This window comes from Callithrix jacchus, chromosome X (genome assembly GCF_049354715.1).
Source record: "Callithrix jacchus isolate 240 chromosome X, calJac240_pri, whole genome shotgun sequence".
Taxonomy (NCBI): Eukaryota; Metazoa; Chordata; class Mammalia; order Primates; family Cebidae; genus Callithrix; species Callithrix jacchus.
Genome location: NC_133524.1, coordinates 47,986,710 through 48,006,582, shown reverse-complemented (window position 1 = coordinate 48,006,582; position 19,873 = coordinate 47,986,710). Strand labels below are relative to the sequence as shown.

The 19,873-nt window shown below is 38.0% G+C and overlaps 1 protein-coding gene across 5 annotated transcripts in view; it reads right to left on the bottom strand.

Annotated features, from left to right (window-relative positions):
* The window catches only part of JADE3 (jade family PHD finger 3), a 160,422-nt gene that overhangs the window by 28,302 nt on the left and 112,247 nt on the right, over positions 1-19,873 (bottom strand). For all 5 annotated transcript variants that reach the window (XM_035287811.2, XM_035287812.3, XM_035287809.3 and 2 more), the window contains 2 exons: positions 7,359-7,549; positions 3,944-4,155 (listed from right to left, as the gene is read on the bottom strand). In XM_035287811.2, coding sequence (XP_035143702.1) covers positions 3,944-4,155; positions 7,359-7,549 — 403 coding nt within the window. The remainder of the gene's footprint in view (positions 1-3,943; positions 4,156-7,358; positions 7,550-19,873) is intronic.

Genomic DNA, 19,873 nt, shown 5'->3' with positions numbered 1-19,873 from the left:
GCCAACAAGCTAAGAATGGTTTTCACATTTTTAAAGGGTTGTAAAGAGTAGAATATGTAACAGAGACTGCATGTGGCCTACAAAGTCTGAAATATTTATCGCAGCCCCTTAAAGAAAAAGTTTGCTGGTTCCTTGTCTAAAGTGAGCTGCTTCTTGCACCTCACTATCTGATCTCACGCCCTACTATGCCCAAACATAGGGCTTCTGACTTGGACAGGCAGGCCTCCTGGTTTTCTCCACAACCAGTCATTCTCATTATCATGTCCGTGTGTCTATGCAGTTTCCCTGCTCTACATGGTCAACTGTTCTTAGCATAGCTGGACCTTTCTCACCCTTCCAGACCTGGTTCAAACTCCAGGCCCCTCCAAAAACCCTGCTCAGGTCACTGCAGCCCCTTGTGTTTACCCCACTGCCTGACTCCTGTCTTCCACTCCATGCAATTTCCCTCACCCAGTACATAGTCAGCATTATGTATTCTTTATTTTTATTTATTTCCTTTGAAACAGGATCTTGCTGTCACCCAGGCTGGATGCCACGGCATGATCTCGGCTCACTGCAGCCTCGACTGCCTGGGCTCAAGCAATCGTCCCACCTTAGCCTCCTGAGTAGCTAGGACCACAGGCATGTGCCACCCTGCCCAACTAATTTTTGTAGAGATGGGGTTTTGCCACACTGTCCAGGCTACTCTCAAAATCTTGGGCTCATGTGATCCACCCTTTGGCCTCCCAAAGTGCTGGGATTACAGGTGTGAGCCACAGCACCTGGGCATCATGTATTCTTTTTCTCTACGTTTGCTGTTGTGTTTCCTCTCCTCAGTGAGATTTTAGTGTTTTCTTTTAATCAACCCTGGCCTACAGAACTCAGTGAGATTTTAAGGTTACTAGAGGTAGAGCTGTTATCATCAATTTACCTGGAATGCCCCTGATGCTGAGCTTGAGTAGGTGATTAGATAGAACAAATATATTTAGCTCAAGAACCGAAGCTGGACTGTAAGTAGGCTGCTCTCACAACAGCAAGGCATCATTTTACAAGGTTTCTAACCTTCAAAGCTCTTTCTCTGAGGACCAGAATGTTTGCTAGGAAATGATAGCAAGTTTCCTCCCTAAAATAGAGTCTCTTTCAGACTAGCAGAAGAGAGGTCAGTGGCCAGCTCTTGGAATATCCTTTACCTCCTGTCCAGTCTACTGGGTAGAACATCATTTACTGAGACCTTCTGTGGACTTATTCATGGTCATAAGATCATAGATACATGTAAAAGGACTTGCAATGGTCCTAACTTTCACATTTTTTAAAGAAAAAATGTTAAATTCATTTTTAAAATCTAAAGGCTACTTATGTACACATCTCTTCCAAAGTACTGACCATAAGTGTACTTTTGTCACTGAGGAACAAACACTGAATGTAATATGGTGTCAGTAAAGAAGAAAAATCATGTTTAATAAATTCAGATGTCAACATGTCCCCATTCTGTTAGGGCATAAACCAAATCTTCCAAGTCATTTTAAGTTACTTTTTAGTCAACAGAGGGAGCTCTAAACTAAGTATCTCTTTAGAATCCAAGTAAATATACTCACTTTGGAAGAATCTCTTTTATGTGAAACTTTATATGGTACCAATGTCCCAGCTTTAACACATACCAGTTTACATTCTGCAAGGTCTGGTCAGTTATTGTCATCTCATCTCTTTCTATGTGAGAAAGGGGCATCATTTATAGTCATTACCAGTATCATTTTCAAACCTAATAAATAGCCTTGGAGATAATTATGCCACATTTAATATTGTTAAAGAACCTGAGAATACTTACTTAATATTTTGTCCCAACTATAAAGAACAAATATAGGAAATACATACAGATGACCTTTATGCTATTCCTTTTAAGCCTACTACAGATCCACAATCATTTATCTGAAACCTCTAGGGTAAGAAAAATTAGGAAATCCAGAAGTGCTCAGATCTTAGGAAAGTGTATATACAGTATATGACCTAAGCCCTCAGTGGGACCAGTGGCAATACCATATAACCAAATACATTAATAGTTCTCTAACAAAATATATGAGTATTTACACTAAATGGATAAGGACTATAAATGGCCTCATACTGGGTGAGTTCTGGTATTTTCCTCAAATCAGTTCTGGTGTGAAACTTCAGCAAAAATGTGTGTTTTTCAGAAATTTATAGTTTTGGAACTGTAGAGAAGGGACTTTGGGCTTCTATTGTGAGATATGATACTTAAATTCATAGTTAAAAAGTAAAGATTTTCTGCTCTCAAAGTGTGATATAAATGCCAGTAATTGGTAAAGTGAAGACAAATTTTCAAAATTCACTTTGTTAAAGGACACAGGTAAATGAAGAAAAAGACCCAGTTGGTCACAGAATAATTCTGAATACCTTATACATACAGGGGGTTAGGTTAGGTGGCCCAGGGAATTAAAATAATCTTAAGCCCTGGTTTCTATCTGTTATATTATCTATTCCAATTATTTTAGTCATTTTGTAGCCAGAATGATCTTTCTAAAATACAAATCATATCCTTCAGGGTTGACAGGACAGAACTGAAGCTCCTTAGTTTGGCAGAAGGTCCTTTACACACGTCTCTTGTATCCCTTTCTATCCTCACTCTCCATGCCTTCCGTACTCTACTCCGCCACTTTACAGTTCTGAAGACTTCAGTTGCCTCTAATATACTTTGCCTGCTTTCACCATGCTGTCTCAACTTGTTCTCCTCTCTGTCTGAACACATGTTGCTGGTTTACTTGACATCTCCTTTTGGACATTAAGATTCACCTTGGATGTGACCTCCTGGAAGTTGTCCCTGACCCTCATTTCTCACAAATCCATTTCCACAGCAGCTTGGACTTATATCTATAAAAACACTTGGCATATGATGCTAAATTGGCAGTTTCCTTTTACTTTTTACACCAGACTATGATCTCCCTGGGGGCAGAGACCACGTCTGCCTCTTCATCACTGACTGTGTCCTCAGCATGCAGCACAATCCTGGCCCATGGAGTACTGTATCTATTTGCTAGATAAATTAACAAAATGAATGAAATATACAACAGGTTCAGAAGAATGAAAAATCACTTAGGGTAAGGGAGTTCAAGAAAGGATTTGAACTAGACCTTGAAAAATATGTATATTTTTGATAGCTGGGAGGTAAGAGGATGCATTTACAAATTGGAATGTGGCAGAAACAGGGGAGATAGGACTGTGTCAGGAATATTAATCATTGTACCTTGAGTAACCTCATTTTGTTGTAGCATAGTGCTTGTGGGGGAAAAAAATGGAGAGCTGAAAAGAGGGTTGATATATTAATCATCATCATTAAAAAGCCAGTGTAGTAGAAAGAATGACAAATAACCAGCTTGGGTAAAGTCACTTCGCCTCTCCTGGTATTTGTGTAAAATTGAGGAGTTATACAGTCTTTTGCAGTCCTAAAATTCTGTGATCCTTAAAAGGGGGGTGGACCTTCTTGGGAGTGAAATGTATATGGGATGGGGGAGGGTCTTGAGTGTCAGGATAAGGAGTCCAGACTTCTATTTATAGGAAGTGTAAACTCACCAAGGTTACTGACCATGGGTGTAGCCTCATGAGGCCATGGAGATTTGAAGGCAGAGGAGAGACCCCAGATAGGTAGCAATGAGATCCTCCTCGCAGAGGGTACGGGGGGTGTGGGGACAAACTGAACAAGGCAATCCCAATGGTCTTGGCATAAAGTGACACAATAAAGACCTGGGTTTAGCCCCAAGGGGTAAAGTTAGTCAGCAAGTCATCTTGGGGGTCATAAGAAGTATTGTTTCTAGATGAAATACTGAAGAACCACCAGGCCAAATCTTTATTTTCACCCTTAAATGCAAGCTGCCCCAGATACGGGTGCTGGAGATCATCACTGAGCTTCAGAAAGGCTGACCGTAGGGAGGTGACAGTCTCCACTCTCACTAACCTGATGCACACAGACGTTACACTTATCACAGAACACCATATCATTCCCTTCTTCACTGTCTGGAGACCGGCACACATCACAGATCACATCTTCATCATACTCTATGCCTAGCCCTTCCTCTGTCTCAATAGCATGGTTCATATTTTCATGGCAATGGCGTTCCAGGACTTCTACTGTCTTTTCCATAAGATTCTCATCAACTGGCCCACAACCTGCACAGAAATACAAACAATCAATCAACCCAACAGTCAGCTGTCATTCCCAAATCACCTACTGTGAGCCCAGTGCAGGAGTGGGTAGGATGCTAAAGAATAAAAACATATCTTTCCTGCTCTAAAACAACCAGATTTCAAAAAATATTTTGCTAGTGCTGCTCTAACATTTACCTATAATCATATATTAGTGTTTGACACATGAAAGGAGATATATATTTCACCATGTTCCTTGGAGATATGTTACTGACCCTTTTGATTTCTTGTCCAAATCCCAGCCAGTCTCTTCTTAAATCTCTATTTTCTCTTATTCCCACTATAGGAGGACTTTCACCAAACTTTATAATTCTGAACACGATAATTTGTAGCATAGTAATTAAAATCACATAACTATTTGGACATAAATAATAATTAATTCTTAGCAAGTTAGCTTCAATGAGCACATCTAATGATTATACAAGGAAATTTTCATATGCAAATGTATAAAGCCATAAAAGAAAGTTCTAGGTCCTATGTGTGATTATACATATAAAATATTTTGTTTTTCAAATCTGACTTAAAAAAAATCCAATAGTATTTTTCAATGGCAAACTATAATAACATATAAACCTATTAACATTCACAAAGGTCTAACTTCAAGTTTGAAATTACCTTGTTTCCTGATTCCCTTTTCCCTTCATTTTGATCTTAGCCTTCCACACTTATTAATCCAATTTTGTGGGAGCACATATGTATTTAATCTAGCAGCTTGTAAACTCAGGAATAATCCTCAAAATGATCCAAAACAAATTTACCCAAGTATTACACTTCATTTGTAATATAAGATATCCTAAGAAACTTTAGAATTACACATAAACTACTATTTTAAGGTGTGGCTACTTATGAAAACAAAAACTACCCAGGCCTTATGTTTCATTTTTCCAGCCAAGACAAGTTATATATATTTTTTTGAGTAAAGGGATATAGTGTCTGGTTATAAGAAAACTTGGATTAAAATTCCAACTTCACCTCATATTAGCTATGTAAACTTTGACAGATTATTTATCCTCTTTAGGGCTTAGTGTTCTTATCTATGAAATAAGTATAATGATAAGAAACCCACTGATTTGTTGTGAAGCTAAGATGAAGTAATGTTCGTATTAAGGACTTTTTAGGTTAGGTTGAGTGCTGGCTACATGTTAAGCACCATACTAAGCAATATCCTTAGTTCATAACATGCTTAATATTGTTTTTAAAAAGTTTACTTTAAGCTCTTAGACACCTCATTGTAATGTCATTCACCCTAAAGAAAAGCTTGAGATACTGAAATCTTCTTTGGGATCCTGGAACAGAAAAAGGTTGTTAAGTGGAAAAACCCATGAAATCTCAATAAACTCTGAAGTTAATAGTAATGTACCTGTGTTGGTTTCATAGTTTTGACATATGTACCATGGTAAAGTAAGATGTTAACATTAGGGGAACTGAAACCGTGAGGTGTATGTATATGAGAACTCTGTGTACTAACTGTGTAACTTTTCTATAAATCAAACTACCCCAAAATAAAAAGTTTTCTTTAAAAACTCATCCAAAGAGAATTAATTACAAAATACCAAAGGAACCTCATTATAAGGTAGTTTCATGCCAAAGGCAGCCTTGTAATGATTGTGACATCTATGGATATTTTATGCATCATGAACACAGGCACACACTGAGCCATGGATCCACTGGATTATGTGCTCATACTCTAATTTTACTTCTCTGTCAGTCTTTTATTCCCTTCTCTTTGTGGTTGCAACCCTAAATTTACCACTCCCTTCTCCTCTTAGAGGGCAAAGTAAGAAAAGACATAAAATAAAAAGCTTTAAAAATCAAGGAATAAGCTGGGCATGGTGGCTCACGTCTGTAATCCCAGCACTTTGGGAGGCTGAGGCGGGTGGATCATGAGGTCGGGAGATCGAGACCAGCCTGACCAACATGGAGAAACCCAGTCTCTACTAAAAATACAAAATTAGCTAGGCATGGTGGTGAATGCCTATAATCCCAATTATTTAGGAGGCTGAGGCAGGAGAATCGCTTGAACCTGGGAGGTGGAGGTTGCAGTGAGCAGAGATCGTGCATTGCACTCCAATCTGGGCAACAAGAGCGAAACTCCACCAAAAAAAAAAAAAAAATCAAGGCATAAGGATTGGTTACTGGCAGAGTAACTATCATTCCCATGCCAAACTGCTTTAATATAATTTTAATTTTTTATTCATGTGTATTCAGATACTAGCTTGAAAAGAAAGAAAGGAAAAAGGGAGGACGGGAATAAAAGAAAAACCACTGATCCTTATACTAACAATGAAAAAATGTGATTCAAACAAAAATGAGATCAAATGTATCCTTCACCATATCTTATATAGAGACTTAAAAACCACCCACAGTTCTACAGGAAAACTTGGACGTGAATACTGCTTAGACTGAAAACAGATGAATGAGAACTGTGTCTAAGTATAAAATGAGTTATCTTTCAGTCTAACATTTCTCAGTACTGCTGGTACGGTATTGTATGGCACACATTTACTTTAAAATTATTACTTATGTTTACTTCCATATGTAAACATAAATTTGTTTTTGTTTCATTTTAGTTTTTGAAAATTGTGTGACAACTCTAGAACTCAGTGGAAGTAGCTAAGGTCTGCTTTGTGAATGTTTTGCCCTAGGCCTGTCACTTTTCTTCCAGACAGAAAAATTACAAGTCCTGCATTAAGGGGTACTGTCATAGCAATCTGTCAGTTGTAGTGGTGCTCCTTGATGCTGAAGTTGGAGATTCTCTCTAACCCCCTGGCAGAGGGGCCTCTACTTCTGCTCCTGCTCACTGATCAGACTGCTTTTCAGGCCAGGAACCTGCCTTAGAATTCTCAAACAGAAGTCCAGTCAGCTATGGCCACTCTTACACTTTTTGAATTGGGAAATAACTTCATGAAACCTACATGCCATCCTTGATCTGTGCCATTCACTATTAATAAGGAAAGAAAGGATTGTATTTAAGTGTTATTGCTCTATTTTGATGTATGCATTTAAAGAAATATCTCATTAAGTCAAGATAAAATCAAAGAGAAAAATAAATGAAAAGGCCAGAAAAGAAGGCAACAAGGTCAAAACAAATTAAAGGGTTCTGATAACTTAAAAAAAAAACAAAAACGTGAGTTAAGTCACAACTTACTTGTGAGAAAAGAACTTACCCATTTCTGCAAGGTCTTCATTGAGCTCTTGAAGCCAGAAAATGTCCATGTCATCTAGGTCATAACGGCAAACAGATGCTGCCAACTCCATGATGTTGATGTAGCCAGGCTCTGTGGTGTCTGGGCTGGAGCAGTGAATATACTTCCGGGGTCGGATAAACAGAACGTCCTTTACCTTCTCAGATATAATCCTAGAAAAGCAAGAGAAAGACAATGATAATGATCAACAAATGACAGATTCCAGGTACTGAATGGATGGCTAAATGCCCTCTGGGAGGTATGGAGGATTCCTTTCTAAAAAGCAAATGGTTCTACAAATTTAGTTTTGTCATCTGCTGTTAACTCACTGACTGCTAACAATATTCTTTATTCACCCTCATGGATCCTGGTTCCCATCATTCTAATTAAAAAAATTTTTTATAGACAATGTCTTGCTTAACCACCCAGGCTGGAATGCAGTGGCAAGATACTAGCTTACCACAGCCTTGAACTCCTGGGCTCCAGTGATCCTCCTGCCTCAGCTTCTCAAGTAGCTGAGACTACAGGCACATGCCATCATGCCAGGCTAATGTTCCAAAAATATATATATTTTTTGGTAAGAGATGGGATCTCACTATGTTGCCCAGGCTGGTCTTGAATTCTTGGCCTTAAGCAATCCTTTTGACTTGGCTTCCTAAAACATTGGGATTACTGGTGTGAGCCACCACGCCCGGCCCATTCATTCTAATAAAATGTTGTCATGTTAGTGTGTTCTTGGTACAATCGCCACCAAATTTATTTAGAAGAGGAAACTTGGGAGGGGGTGATATCTCCACAAAGGCACAGCGAGATCTCATACCAAAGATATATTTCAGCCAAATTAATGATTTTCTGCCACAGAATACTGGATGGTGGTACAGAACACAGGCTTTAGTCTCACATAAGCTTGTTTTTTTTCTGTCACTCACTCATATGGTGATCTCAGGCTATTACTTACTTTAATTAATTTATTGATTTAGAGATGGAGTCTCACTCTGTTGCCCAGGCTGGAATGCAGTGGTGTGGTCTTGGCTCACTGTAACCTCCACCTCCCAGGTTCAAGTGATTCTCCTGCCTTACCCTCCTGAGTAGCTGGGATTACGGGCACCTGCTACCAAGCCTGGCTAATTTTTTGTATTTTTAGTAGAGACAGGGTTTCACCATGTTGGCCAAGGCTGGTCTAGAATTCCTGACCTAGTGATCCACCCGCCTCGGCCTAGCCACTTACTTTACATAAGGTTCCATTTTCTTAGCTAAAAAGTAAGGATAACGATAATTAAATATGATAAAAATAATATCTAGCAAAGACACGGAATCAACCTAAATGCACATCAATGACAGACTAAATAAAGAAAATGTGGTACATATACACCATGGAATACTATGCAGTCATAAAAAGAAATAAGATCATGTCCTTGGACATGGATGGAGTTGGAAGCCATTATCTTCAGCAAATTAACAGAGGAACAGAAAACTAAAACCTGTATGCTGTCACTTATTAAGTGGGAGCTGAATGGTGAAAATACATGAACACATGGTGAGGGGAACAACACACACTGCAGCCTGTTAGTGAGGGGAGGGAGAGCATCGGGAAGAATAGCTAATGGATTAAGCTTAAGTTATTAAGCTAATAGCTTAATAACTAGGTGATGGGATGATCTGTGTAGCAAACCACCATGGCACGTTTACCTATGTAACAAACCTGTATATCCTTGAACTTAAAATAAAAGTTGTACCCTTGAACTTAAAATAAAAGTTGAAGGGAAAAAATGTCAAATTTGTAGGACTACTATAACAATTATATAGAAAAAACAGATAAAAGCGTTTGGCCTAGTGTATAGTAAAAATATATGCTCAATAACATCATTGTTATTGTTTTTATATTCCTCATTATTTTCACTATTTATGCAAATGAGTTAAAGCCAAGAGGCCATGAAGCTATACACAATCAATTTCTCAACCAAAAACCATAGCAACCATAAATCTAAGCCCAAGCAGACATATTTCACCTCACCCTTCCTGACATCCAAGAGCTCAAGGCAAGGAAACCAAGCAAGAGAAAAAACAAAAGTTTTTCATGCCAACAACTTATTATTGGTGGTTTAAATATTCCATGAGGCTTCAGAAAATTTAACCGAGAGAAAAATCTGTATTATTATTTCGTGGCTATCTAAAAAAAGAAATAAACACACATATATCATCATAAAATAATGAAAATCATTTCTCTGGAAGGCTTCTGGAGCCAGTTTCTTTACTCTAGAGTTATCACATATACATGGAAGGATTTATAAACATAAACATATTCCTATGAATACACATAAAATATATACAGACATAATCTACCCTATAAATCTAGAGAATACTGCCTCCTAAGAATTATTCCAAAGGTCCATGATTCCAAATAATGAACCTGAATAAAGCTAATAACAACTGCACACATTTGCACATTTAAATTTTTCTACCATACGGAGTTTTTAAAGCCAAAGGCAACACATATTTGAGGAAAAATGCAGAAACCTCAAATATTAATTGAAACTAAAATTTTGGGAATTGCTGTTAGAGGCCTGCTTCCAACTGAAACATACCCAACTAAAAAGGACAGGACAGACATATGAATTCTTCAGAGACTATGAGACTAAATATGTCATGTTTCTTTGGTGCATAGCCTAGAAGGTAATTGCAGAACATCCAATTTTTTGTCAAGAGTCATCTTTTTCTAAAAGGAAGACCATTTTGCTAACTATTCATCTCAACTGCCTCCAATTCTACATGAAACAAGGTAGACTATAAATGTTTTTCTATACTAATATGCTTATTAAGCTTCTGGAATAAAACAATATATTTATGACCCTGGAGCAGGCAAAGATATTTTATATAAGACACAAAAGCCATTAACAAAGGAAGAGACTGAAAAATGAAACTAGAACTTCTTGTTATCAAAAGATACAATTAAGAGAATAAAAAGGCAATCCATGGGACAGGAGAAGATATTTGCAATTACACATAGACAACAAAGGACTTACATCTACAACGTATAATAAACTCTTACAAATTAATGAGAAAAAGACAACCCAATTAAAAGCTGGGCAAAAAACTTAAATAAATACTTTACAAATAAGGCTATCCAGGTGGCAAATAAACTTTTAAAAGGTTCTCAACCTCATTAGTTATCATGAAAATGCAAACTGAAATTATAATCACTATTATCTACCACAATAAACTTAAAAAAGAGTGTCCAGAAATTGAAAATACTAAATGTTAGTAAGGAAATGGAGCAAATAGATCTCTTTTATGCTGCTGGTGGGAGTGTGAATTCCCACAACCACTTTGGTAGCAGATATTACAGCTGAATATACACATATCCATGATCTAGCAAATCCACACTAGGTATATACTTGGCAAAAGTGTACATACATGTATACCAAATGATGACTAAAAAGGCTCATATCAGCATTTTTACAGTAGGTAAAAACTGGAAACAACCCAAATATGTGTCAAGAGCAGAATAAAAAATGTGGAATATCACACAATGCATGACACAGAAGTGAAAATTAATGAATTACTACATGCAACAGCATGGATGGATTGCACAATTGTAATGATGAGCAAAACAATCCAGTCTCAAATAATTGTATACTGTAGGAGTCTATTCATAGGAAGTTCAAAAATTGGCAAAACTGTTACCTAGGGTGAAGGAGGTCAGTTACTAGCAGGGAGAAGGGATTCTGGGGTGTTAGTAATATCTTTTCTTTTTTTGAGGCAGTTCTCAGTGGCATGACCACAGCTCACTTGCAGCCTCAACCTCCTAGGCTCAAGTGATCCTGCCACCTCAGTCTCCTGAGTAGCTGAAACTATAGGTGCACACCACGATGGCTAGCTTTAAAATCTTCTGTAGAGATGGGGTCTCATTGTGTTGCCCAGGCTAGTCCTGAACTCCTGGGCTCAAGTGACCCTGCCGTCTTGGCCTCACAAAGTGCTGGTATTACAGGTATGAGCCACTATGACCAGCCATGTTTTATTTCCTGATCTTGGTGGAAGATAAATGAGTGAATTTAATTTTTGAAAATTCACTGAGCTGTATAGCTTTGTGGACTCTTCTGTGTGGATATACTTCAATGCAAAATTCACAATAATGATAATGACAGCGATGTCATCTCACTCATCCTTCCTCAAGTATCTTGAACTAAAGGTATGCATCCAAGGACTAAGTCCATGACAATAAATTATATACTAAAACAGTAACACCAAATGCAAGGATATATGCGGGTAAAAGATGATGTTAATGTAAACTCACAAGGAGAAATTACTGTATTTGTAATGATAGAGGGGAAGGGCTGTGAGAATTAGTGAAAAAATATGTTTGGTTTTTAAAAATGCAGCTTCAATATCTTCGAGTATATGTAATATTGCTAAAGCTGGAGGAAATCCCAGGATTATCCCCCTGGATGATTTTCTTTCTTGGGTATGTACTATGGATAGACACACTTTTTTTTTTTTTAAGCCTGATTTCCAGTGACTTCCTGCCAGGGTTGGTTTATTTCTTTTTTTTTTTTTTTAAGAAAGGAGAGAAGGAAAGAAAGAAAAAAAAGAAGTGAAGGAGAGGAAAAAAGAGAAAGAAAAAGAGGGAGAGAGAACGGGAATGTTGCTTTATTCTGAAAATGGGTATTGAAAACATCTTTTCTGCCAATAATTGTGCTTAATAATGGCTGATCACTATTTCATTTAAACCTATGAATAGGTGTGATGTGGTACTGACAAGAATGTATATTTTGTGTATTTAAAGTGGAGAGCTCTATAAATGTTTATTAAGTTTACTTCTTCCAGATCTGAGTTCAAGTCCTGGATATCCTTATTAATTTTCTGTCTCGTTGATCTATCTAATATTGATGTTGAAATCTCCCACTATTATTGTGTGGGAGTCTAGGGAGTCTAAGTCTCTTTATAGGTCTTATGTATCTGGGTGTTAGGATCATTAGCTTTTATTGTTACATTGATCCTTTTACCACTATATCTCTGTTGCTTTAAAATCTATTTTATCAGATGCGAGAATTGCAACTCCTGCTTTTTATTTATTTATTTATTTTTGCTCTCCATTTGGTTGGTAAATGTTTCTCCATCCCTTTGTTTTGAGTCTTTGTGTATCCTTGCATGTAAAATGGGTCTGGATGTAGCATACCGTTGGGTTTTGGCTGTATCTTCTGATTGGGGGATTTAGTCGATTTATATTTAGGATTACTGCCATTTGATGTTAACTGGCTGTTTTGTCCATTCGTTGATGTAAATTCTTCTTTATGTTGATGCTCTTTACTTCTTGGTATGTTTTTAGAAAGGCTAATACTGGTTGTTCCTTTCTATGTGTAATGCTTCTTTCAGAAGCTCTTGTAAAGCAGGCCTGGTGGTAATAAAATCTCTGAGTACTTGCTTGTTCATAAAAGATTTTCTTTTATTTTTTTGAGACCGAGTCTAACTCTCACTCTTGTTTTCCAGGCTGGACTGCAGTGGTGTGATCTCAGCTTACTGCAACCTTGGCCTCCTGGATTGAAGTGGTTCTCCTGCCTCAGCCTCCGAGTAGCTGGGATTACAGGCACCTGCCACCATGCCCGGCTAATTTCTGTGTTTTTAGTAGAGACGGGGTTTTGCCATGTTGCCCAGGCTGGTCTCAAACCCCTGACCTCAGGTGATCCACCTGCCTCGGCCTTCCAAAGTGCCGGGATTACAGGTGTGAGCCACTGTGCCCAGCCTGACACTCTTTAAATGGTCACTAGACTATTGACCAAATCAGCAAAAGCTCACAAGACTAGAGATATGAGCAATTTTGTTAGGATGAGGTAACCTCAACTTTCAATTTGGATGCTTGGGTGTAACTGAATGTTGTAATAACTTTCCAGATGACTAGCCTTCGGTGAAAGGACCCACAATCACACCTGCTCTCCAGGGAAGGCCAGTGGCTCGAACACTACTACCTCTGACCCTTGTGGATACTGCTGTGCCAACTAAGGAGAGAATATCAAGGTAACTGCCATCACTCTAACCTGATATATGGCCTTCTCCAGTGTCTTATGTACAGAGACCCCTCAGTGTCCCCTCAGTTAATCTAAATATTTGGCAGGTTGAGACCATGCTGCATTTCCTAATAAGTGGATTAGAATCATTTGTGAACACTACAGGAACTGCGTAAAACCCAAACCATAGGTTTTGTAAAGGTTTGAAATAAATGCCTTACAAATCAACGAGATAGATCTGGGTGTGGTGCTATGCTTCTGTAGTCCCAGCTACTCAAGGGGCTGAGGCAGGAAGATCACCTGAGCTCAGGAATTTGAGGCTGTAGTGAGCTATGATTATAACACTGCACTCCAGCCTGGGTGACAGAGTGTGACCCTATCTCTAAACACACAAATAAAACTAACTAGATAGTAGTTACTATAATAACAACTCTAGGAATAATTTCCCAAGATGACCCTGTTCATCCTGCCACTCTGGGATAACCACTTTTCTCCAAGCCTCCATGACTCAATCTATAAAACAAAGGACAATTATAACCCTTGTGTGACAGATGGTATTTTCCAAATCCCACATTATTCCATAATGTTACTTTGTCACCTTCATCAAGTAATGAAGTCTATCTCCTTTCCCCCTTAAATAGGGTAGGGCTTGTGATGGTTTTGATCAATAGAAGTGATGCCATGAGAACTGCAAGGCTGGGTCATAAAATGGAATGTAGCTCCCTCCTGGTTTGCAGGAACACATGAACTTGGAGCCCTGTACCTTAAGTCTGTAAGAAATCTGACTATGCTGAGGTTGTTAGGTTATGAGGAAGCCAAACTAATGGAAAGGCCATGTGTAGTCTATGTTATCTAAGCCCAGGGATGGGTTGTTAAACAGATATTCAGTGAATAACCCTTCAGTTGATTCCAGTACCCAGGTGTCAGATCACTCTCCAACTTTGTCTTCCTTGATGAAGCCCTAGACACATCATGGAGCAAAGAGAAGCCATCCCCACTGTGCCCTATCTGATTTCTTGACCCACAGAATCAATGAGTATGATAACATAGTTGCTCTAAGCTGCTAAGTTTGAGGGCAATTTATCATCAGCAATAGTAACTGGAACAATTGCAAAAGGGCTGTTTTAAATTTTAAATAAGATAAATGTGTGTGAAAATGCTCTGTACATTGTGCTCCTTACTGAATTTTCATAATTCAAAGTGAAAGCACTAGAATGCTACTGCCTAAAATGGGATGAAAAAGGTGTGGGAAGAAGGAGATGGGATGAGGAGAGCAAAGGGAGATGGGACAGGCCTAGATGACCAAATACAGCAGTGGAGTAGGAGGCATGCATGTGTTCCAATTTATCATTAGGGACTGTTCTTGACTTCTTATATGAAATATGGATGCATTTTGAAAGCAGAGTTAACAGGATCTCCTGTTATATTGAATATGGGATAATAGACAATGAAGAATCAAAGATGACTCAGAATTTTGGCTTAAACTAAAAAGACAGTTACAACTGGGATAGATTTTTCTATCAGCTAAACCTAGAAAACTACAAATAGAACTGGTTTGGGAAGCTCAGTAGTTCAGTTTGGGACACTTTTAGTCTGAGATGTCTACTGGACATCCAAGTGGAACTGTTGAACTGGCAGTTGTATATTTCAGTTTAGAGTTTACTAAAGAAAGTACTAATCTACATAGCCCGGTAAGTCCAGAGTCTACATTGCAAGGGGAAATAAGGGCCTATCTATATCCAATCATTTCTTCTTTCAGTTTTATTAACAATGCAGAAGTATATATTGTTAAGTGAAAAAAACAAGTTATAGAATAATCCCATTTATTTATATATATATATATATATATACATGTGTGTATAAGCATACAATACACAGTTAATGTTTTGTATTCTGATTGTTTTCATTTGTGCAAGTCAACAGTTCATCCGTAATTTAAAAAACATACACACATGCACACACACACACAGTAAAACATCATTAATCACTGTGTATTATACAACTTATAATGTATTTTGATTTCAACAAAAAAATGAAGGATTGTTTTCCTTCCATTGGAATCTTACTGCAATAGAAACTGATTAAAAATATATAAATGAATACTCAAAAAGAAATATCTGAAGCTTGCTGTTAATGACTCAAAATCAGTCTACCTAGAGACATGTAATAGTGTTAATACCATCTTTATTTGTTGAACTCACTTTCAAAAAATTTCTTTTGGTAGCCAATACTTACCTAAACAGCTATAATTTACAGTCCAAGTTGGCTCTGTAATCTCTGTACCCCTCCCCTCATTCACCACATATATACACTATACTGAATTAACAGGAAAACTGCAGAAAGGACAGTGAAACAGATGGAAAAACCTCATCTGAAAGCCAGAACAAAGATTCTGAAAGGATGTGCTCTGTCTACTCTTGTATCTCCCTCATCCCTTTTCAGTTACTATAGCATGAGTAGAATAATTCTAGCACTCAAGGATCAAATCAATTAATGTGTGTGTGTGTGTATAAAATTACTGCTGTAAGTTCATTAGGAAATAAAGTGCTAAAGTGTTTTGATAACCTTATAAATTAGGTAATAAATAAAAAGCAAGTGTGTACTTTACTCTTATTAGTAAAGTTTCTTTAGCTGACTAATCTGTCTATAGGCAACAAAACAAATATCTTAAGACAGGCATGGTAGCTTGCTCCTTCCTGTAGTTCCAGCTCATCAGGAGGTTGAGGTGGGAGGATAGTTTGAGCCTAGGAGTTTGAATCTAGCCTGGGCAACATAGTGAGACCTGTCTCTGTTTACAATAGCAAAGACTTGGAACCAACCTAAATGCCTACCAATGACAGACTGGATAAAGAAAATGGGGCACATATATACCATGGAATACTATGCAGCCATAAAAAGGGATGAGTTCATGTCCTTTGCAGGGACATGGATGAAGCTGGAAACCATCATTCTCAGCAAACTGACACAAGGACAGAAAACCAAACACCACATGTTCTGACTCACAAGTGGGTGTTGAACAATGAGAACACATGGACACAGGGAGGGGAACATCACACACCGGGGCCTATTAGGGGGTGGGAGGGGCTAGAGGAGGGATAGCAGGGGGTTGGGGGATTGGGGAGGGATAACATTAAGAGAAATATCTAATGTAGATGATGGAGGAATGGATGCAGCAAACCACCATGGCATGTATATACCTATGTAACAATCCTGCACAATCTGCACATGTACCCCAGAACTTAAAGTATACATATATAAAAAGACAAACATTAAAAATATTACCACTGTGGTAGATCAAAGATGGCCACAAATCCTTTGATATGCCTTTTGTTGAGAAAGGGGGTCTATTTTCCTCTCCTTCAATTTGGGAGCCCTCTGCAACTGCTCTAATAAAATATAGTGGAAGTAATATTGTGTCAGCTTCTGAGCCGAGGCTTTGAAATGAGTACCTTCCACTTCTTACCTCTTAAAACACTCACTCTCGGAGTCCTGAACTGCCTGTAAGAAGTCAGACTATCCTGCTGAGACACCAAGTGGAAAGAGCCTAAGACTACACGAAAAATCTGTGCAGTGTAGATCACAGCATCAACTACAGGGTTACAGTGGTGAATAAAACCAATAAGGTTCCTGTGGTCATGTAGCTTTGATTTTGTAATGCCGCTATTACAGAGCAGCAGAGAAGTACCAGGTGTTCACCAAACCCTATTTCCATTTCCACCTGAGTACATAGCAAGACTGCCTTCTCCAGCCCCCTTTGCTGTTAGGTGGGCCATAGGAGTGAGTTCTGGCTAATGATATGTAGGTGGGTAAGTCACTACAAAGCCTATACCCCTCCCCACCAAAAATCCCAACTGTATAACCCTTCACACTCTTTTCTTGCTGACTGGATTCAGAAGTTTGAGAGTAGAAAAGAGAATGGGTAGTAGATAAAGGCACCATTCATAAGAAAAGCTTGTGCCCCTAAATAATTGTGTGGGACAGAGGGGATCCACATTCAAACCCATACCGGATGGAGACACATGGGAAAAATAAAGACTTCATTGTATTAAGATGCTGAGACTGGTTGGGCACAGTGGCTCACGCCTATTGTCCCAGCTACTCAGGAGGCTGAGAAAGGAGGATCTCTTGAGTCCAGAAGGTCAAGGCTGCAGTGAGCTATGATCATGCCACTGTACACCAGCCCAAGTAACAGAGATCCATGTCTCAAAAAAAAAAAGATGCTGCAACTTTTCAGGATGTTTGCTATAACAACTGGCCTATCCCAATAGGTAAGAATTATTTCCTAATATTTTTGAGTATGTTTTAATTTATTACTGTATTACATTAGATTAATTCCTTTTTTTTTTTTTTTTTTTTTGAGACAGTCTTGCTCTGTTGCCCAGGCTGGAGTGCAGTGGTATGATCTTGGCTCACTGCAACCTCTGTCTCCTGGGGTCAAGTAATTCTCATGCCTCAGCCTCCTGAGTAGCTGGGATTACAGGCGTGAGCCATCATGCCTGGCTAATTTTTTTGTATTTGTAGTAGAGATGGGGTTTCACCATGTTGGCCAGGCTGGTCTCAAACTCCTGATCTCAAGTGATCCATCCACCTTGGCCTCCCAAAGTGCTGAGATTACAGGTGTGAGCCACTGTACCCGGCCAGATTCATTCTTACATTTCTCTAACAGATTTACATTTTGTAGTATTTTCTCTATAGACGTGAAATTTCCATCAGCAGAAAATAAAGTCACTAACCAACTGGGTTTTAATTTTACCAAAACTAATACGAAGTAGCAAGCCCAAAATAATATATTCAACATTTTTGTTTTTACGTTCTGATACTTTCCATATGTTATTGTGAATTGCTATAACATTCTTTATTAAAAACCTTTAGCACAGAATTAAGGAATATCATCATGCTTTCAATGCACTCTGACATACAGTTTTTAAAATTTGGAAGGTAGAAATAATTTTTACAATTTAATAATTATTAACATAATACATAATCACTGAATATAAAAGTTTTAAATCTAAAAGTAATTATTGCAAGGGTTTGTTATAGAACACTTACATTTGCTTAAACTTAGCAATTACATTAGAAGAGAGCATTTTTATTTATGGTTTTTGAGAATAAAGCTATCTTTTAATTTCAAAATCTGTTTAAACACCCTCTCAATTAGTGTAAATAACCATATTGTTATGAGGTACTTCCTTAACTTCCAGGAGTTTTGTAATCTATAAAAACAACAACAACCAAAGCACGTACAAAAGAAAAACTAATATAAAAGTTATAAAATTAACCAATAAAAATTAACATAATGCTGTTTTGTCATGTAGTGTGAAAAAACACTAACATATAAGAGGACTTCAAAAAGTTTGTGGAAAATAAAAAATCTATATGCTGATTTTAAAAATTTACATAAAAATTAATTCATACTAACTTGTTACAGGCACTAAGGATAAGATATCAGTTTGAAAAAGGGCCCCTATTAGAGCAATATGAAGTCTGCTAAAATGGAAGCAAGAACAAACAGCAAATTTATGGTGAAATCTGGGTAGAAGAATGCAGAAATTGCTGTTTTACAAAAAGTTCATGGGGACAGTGCCCCAAAGAAATCAGCAGTTTACAAATGGATAGCTTGTTTTAAGGGAAGAGACGAAGTTGAAGATAAAGCCCACATTCCTATCAATTTCACATCACATCAATTTTCGAGGAAAAAATTCATCTTGTTCATACCCTAATTAAAGAAGACTGATGATTAACAGCATAAACAGCCAACACCACACAGACATCTCAACTGGTTCAGCTTACACAATTCTGACTGAAAAACTAAAGTTAAGCAAACCTTCCACTCAATGGGTGCTGAAACTGGTTATGGCCAGATCAGCTACAGACAAGTGCAGAGTTTTCAATGGAAATTTTAAACAAGTGGGATCAAGATCCTGAAGCATTTATTTGAAGAACTATAACAGGAGACGAAACATGGCTTTACTAGTAGATCCTGAAGACAAAGCACATTCAAAACAATGGCTACCAAAAGGTGGCAGTGGTCCAGTCAAAGCAACAGTGGATCGATCAGTCAAGAGTAAAGGTCATGGCAACAGTTTTGGGGATGTTCACAGCATTTTGTCTGTTGATTTTTTGGAGGGCCAAAGAGTGATAACATCTGCTTATTATGAGTGTTTTGAGAGAGTTAGCCAAAGCTTTACAGAAAACTGCTCAAGAAAGCTTTACCAGAAAGTCCTTTGTGATCACAACAATGCTCCTGTTCAATCTTCTCATCCAACAAGGATAATGTTCTGAGAGTTTCAAAGGGAAATCATTAGGCATCCACCTTACAGTCCTGTTTGATCTCCTTCTGACTTCTTTTTGTCCGAATCTTAAAAAATCTTTAAGAGGTAACCATTCTTCTTCAGTTAATAAGGCAGAAAAGACTACCTTGACATGGTTAAATTCCCAGGACCCTCAGTTCTCTAGGGATAACCTAAACGGCTGGTATCGTTGCTTACAAAAGTA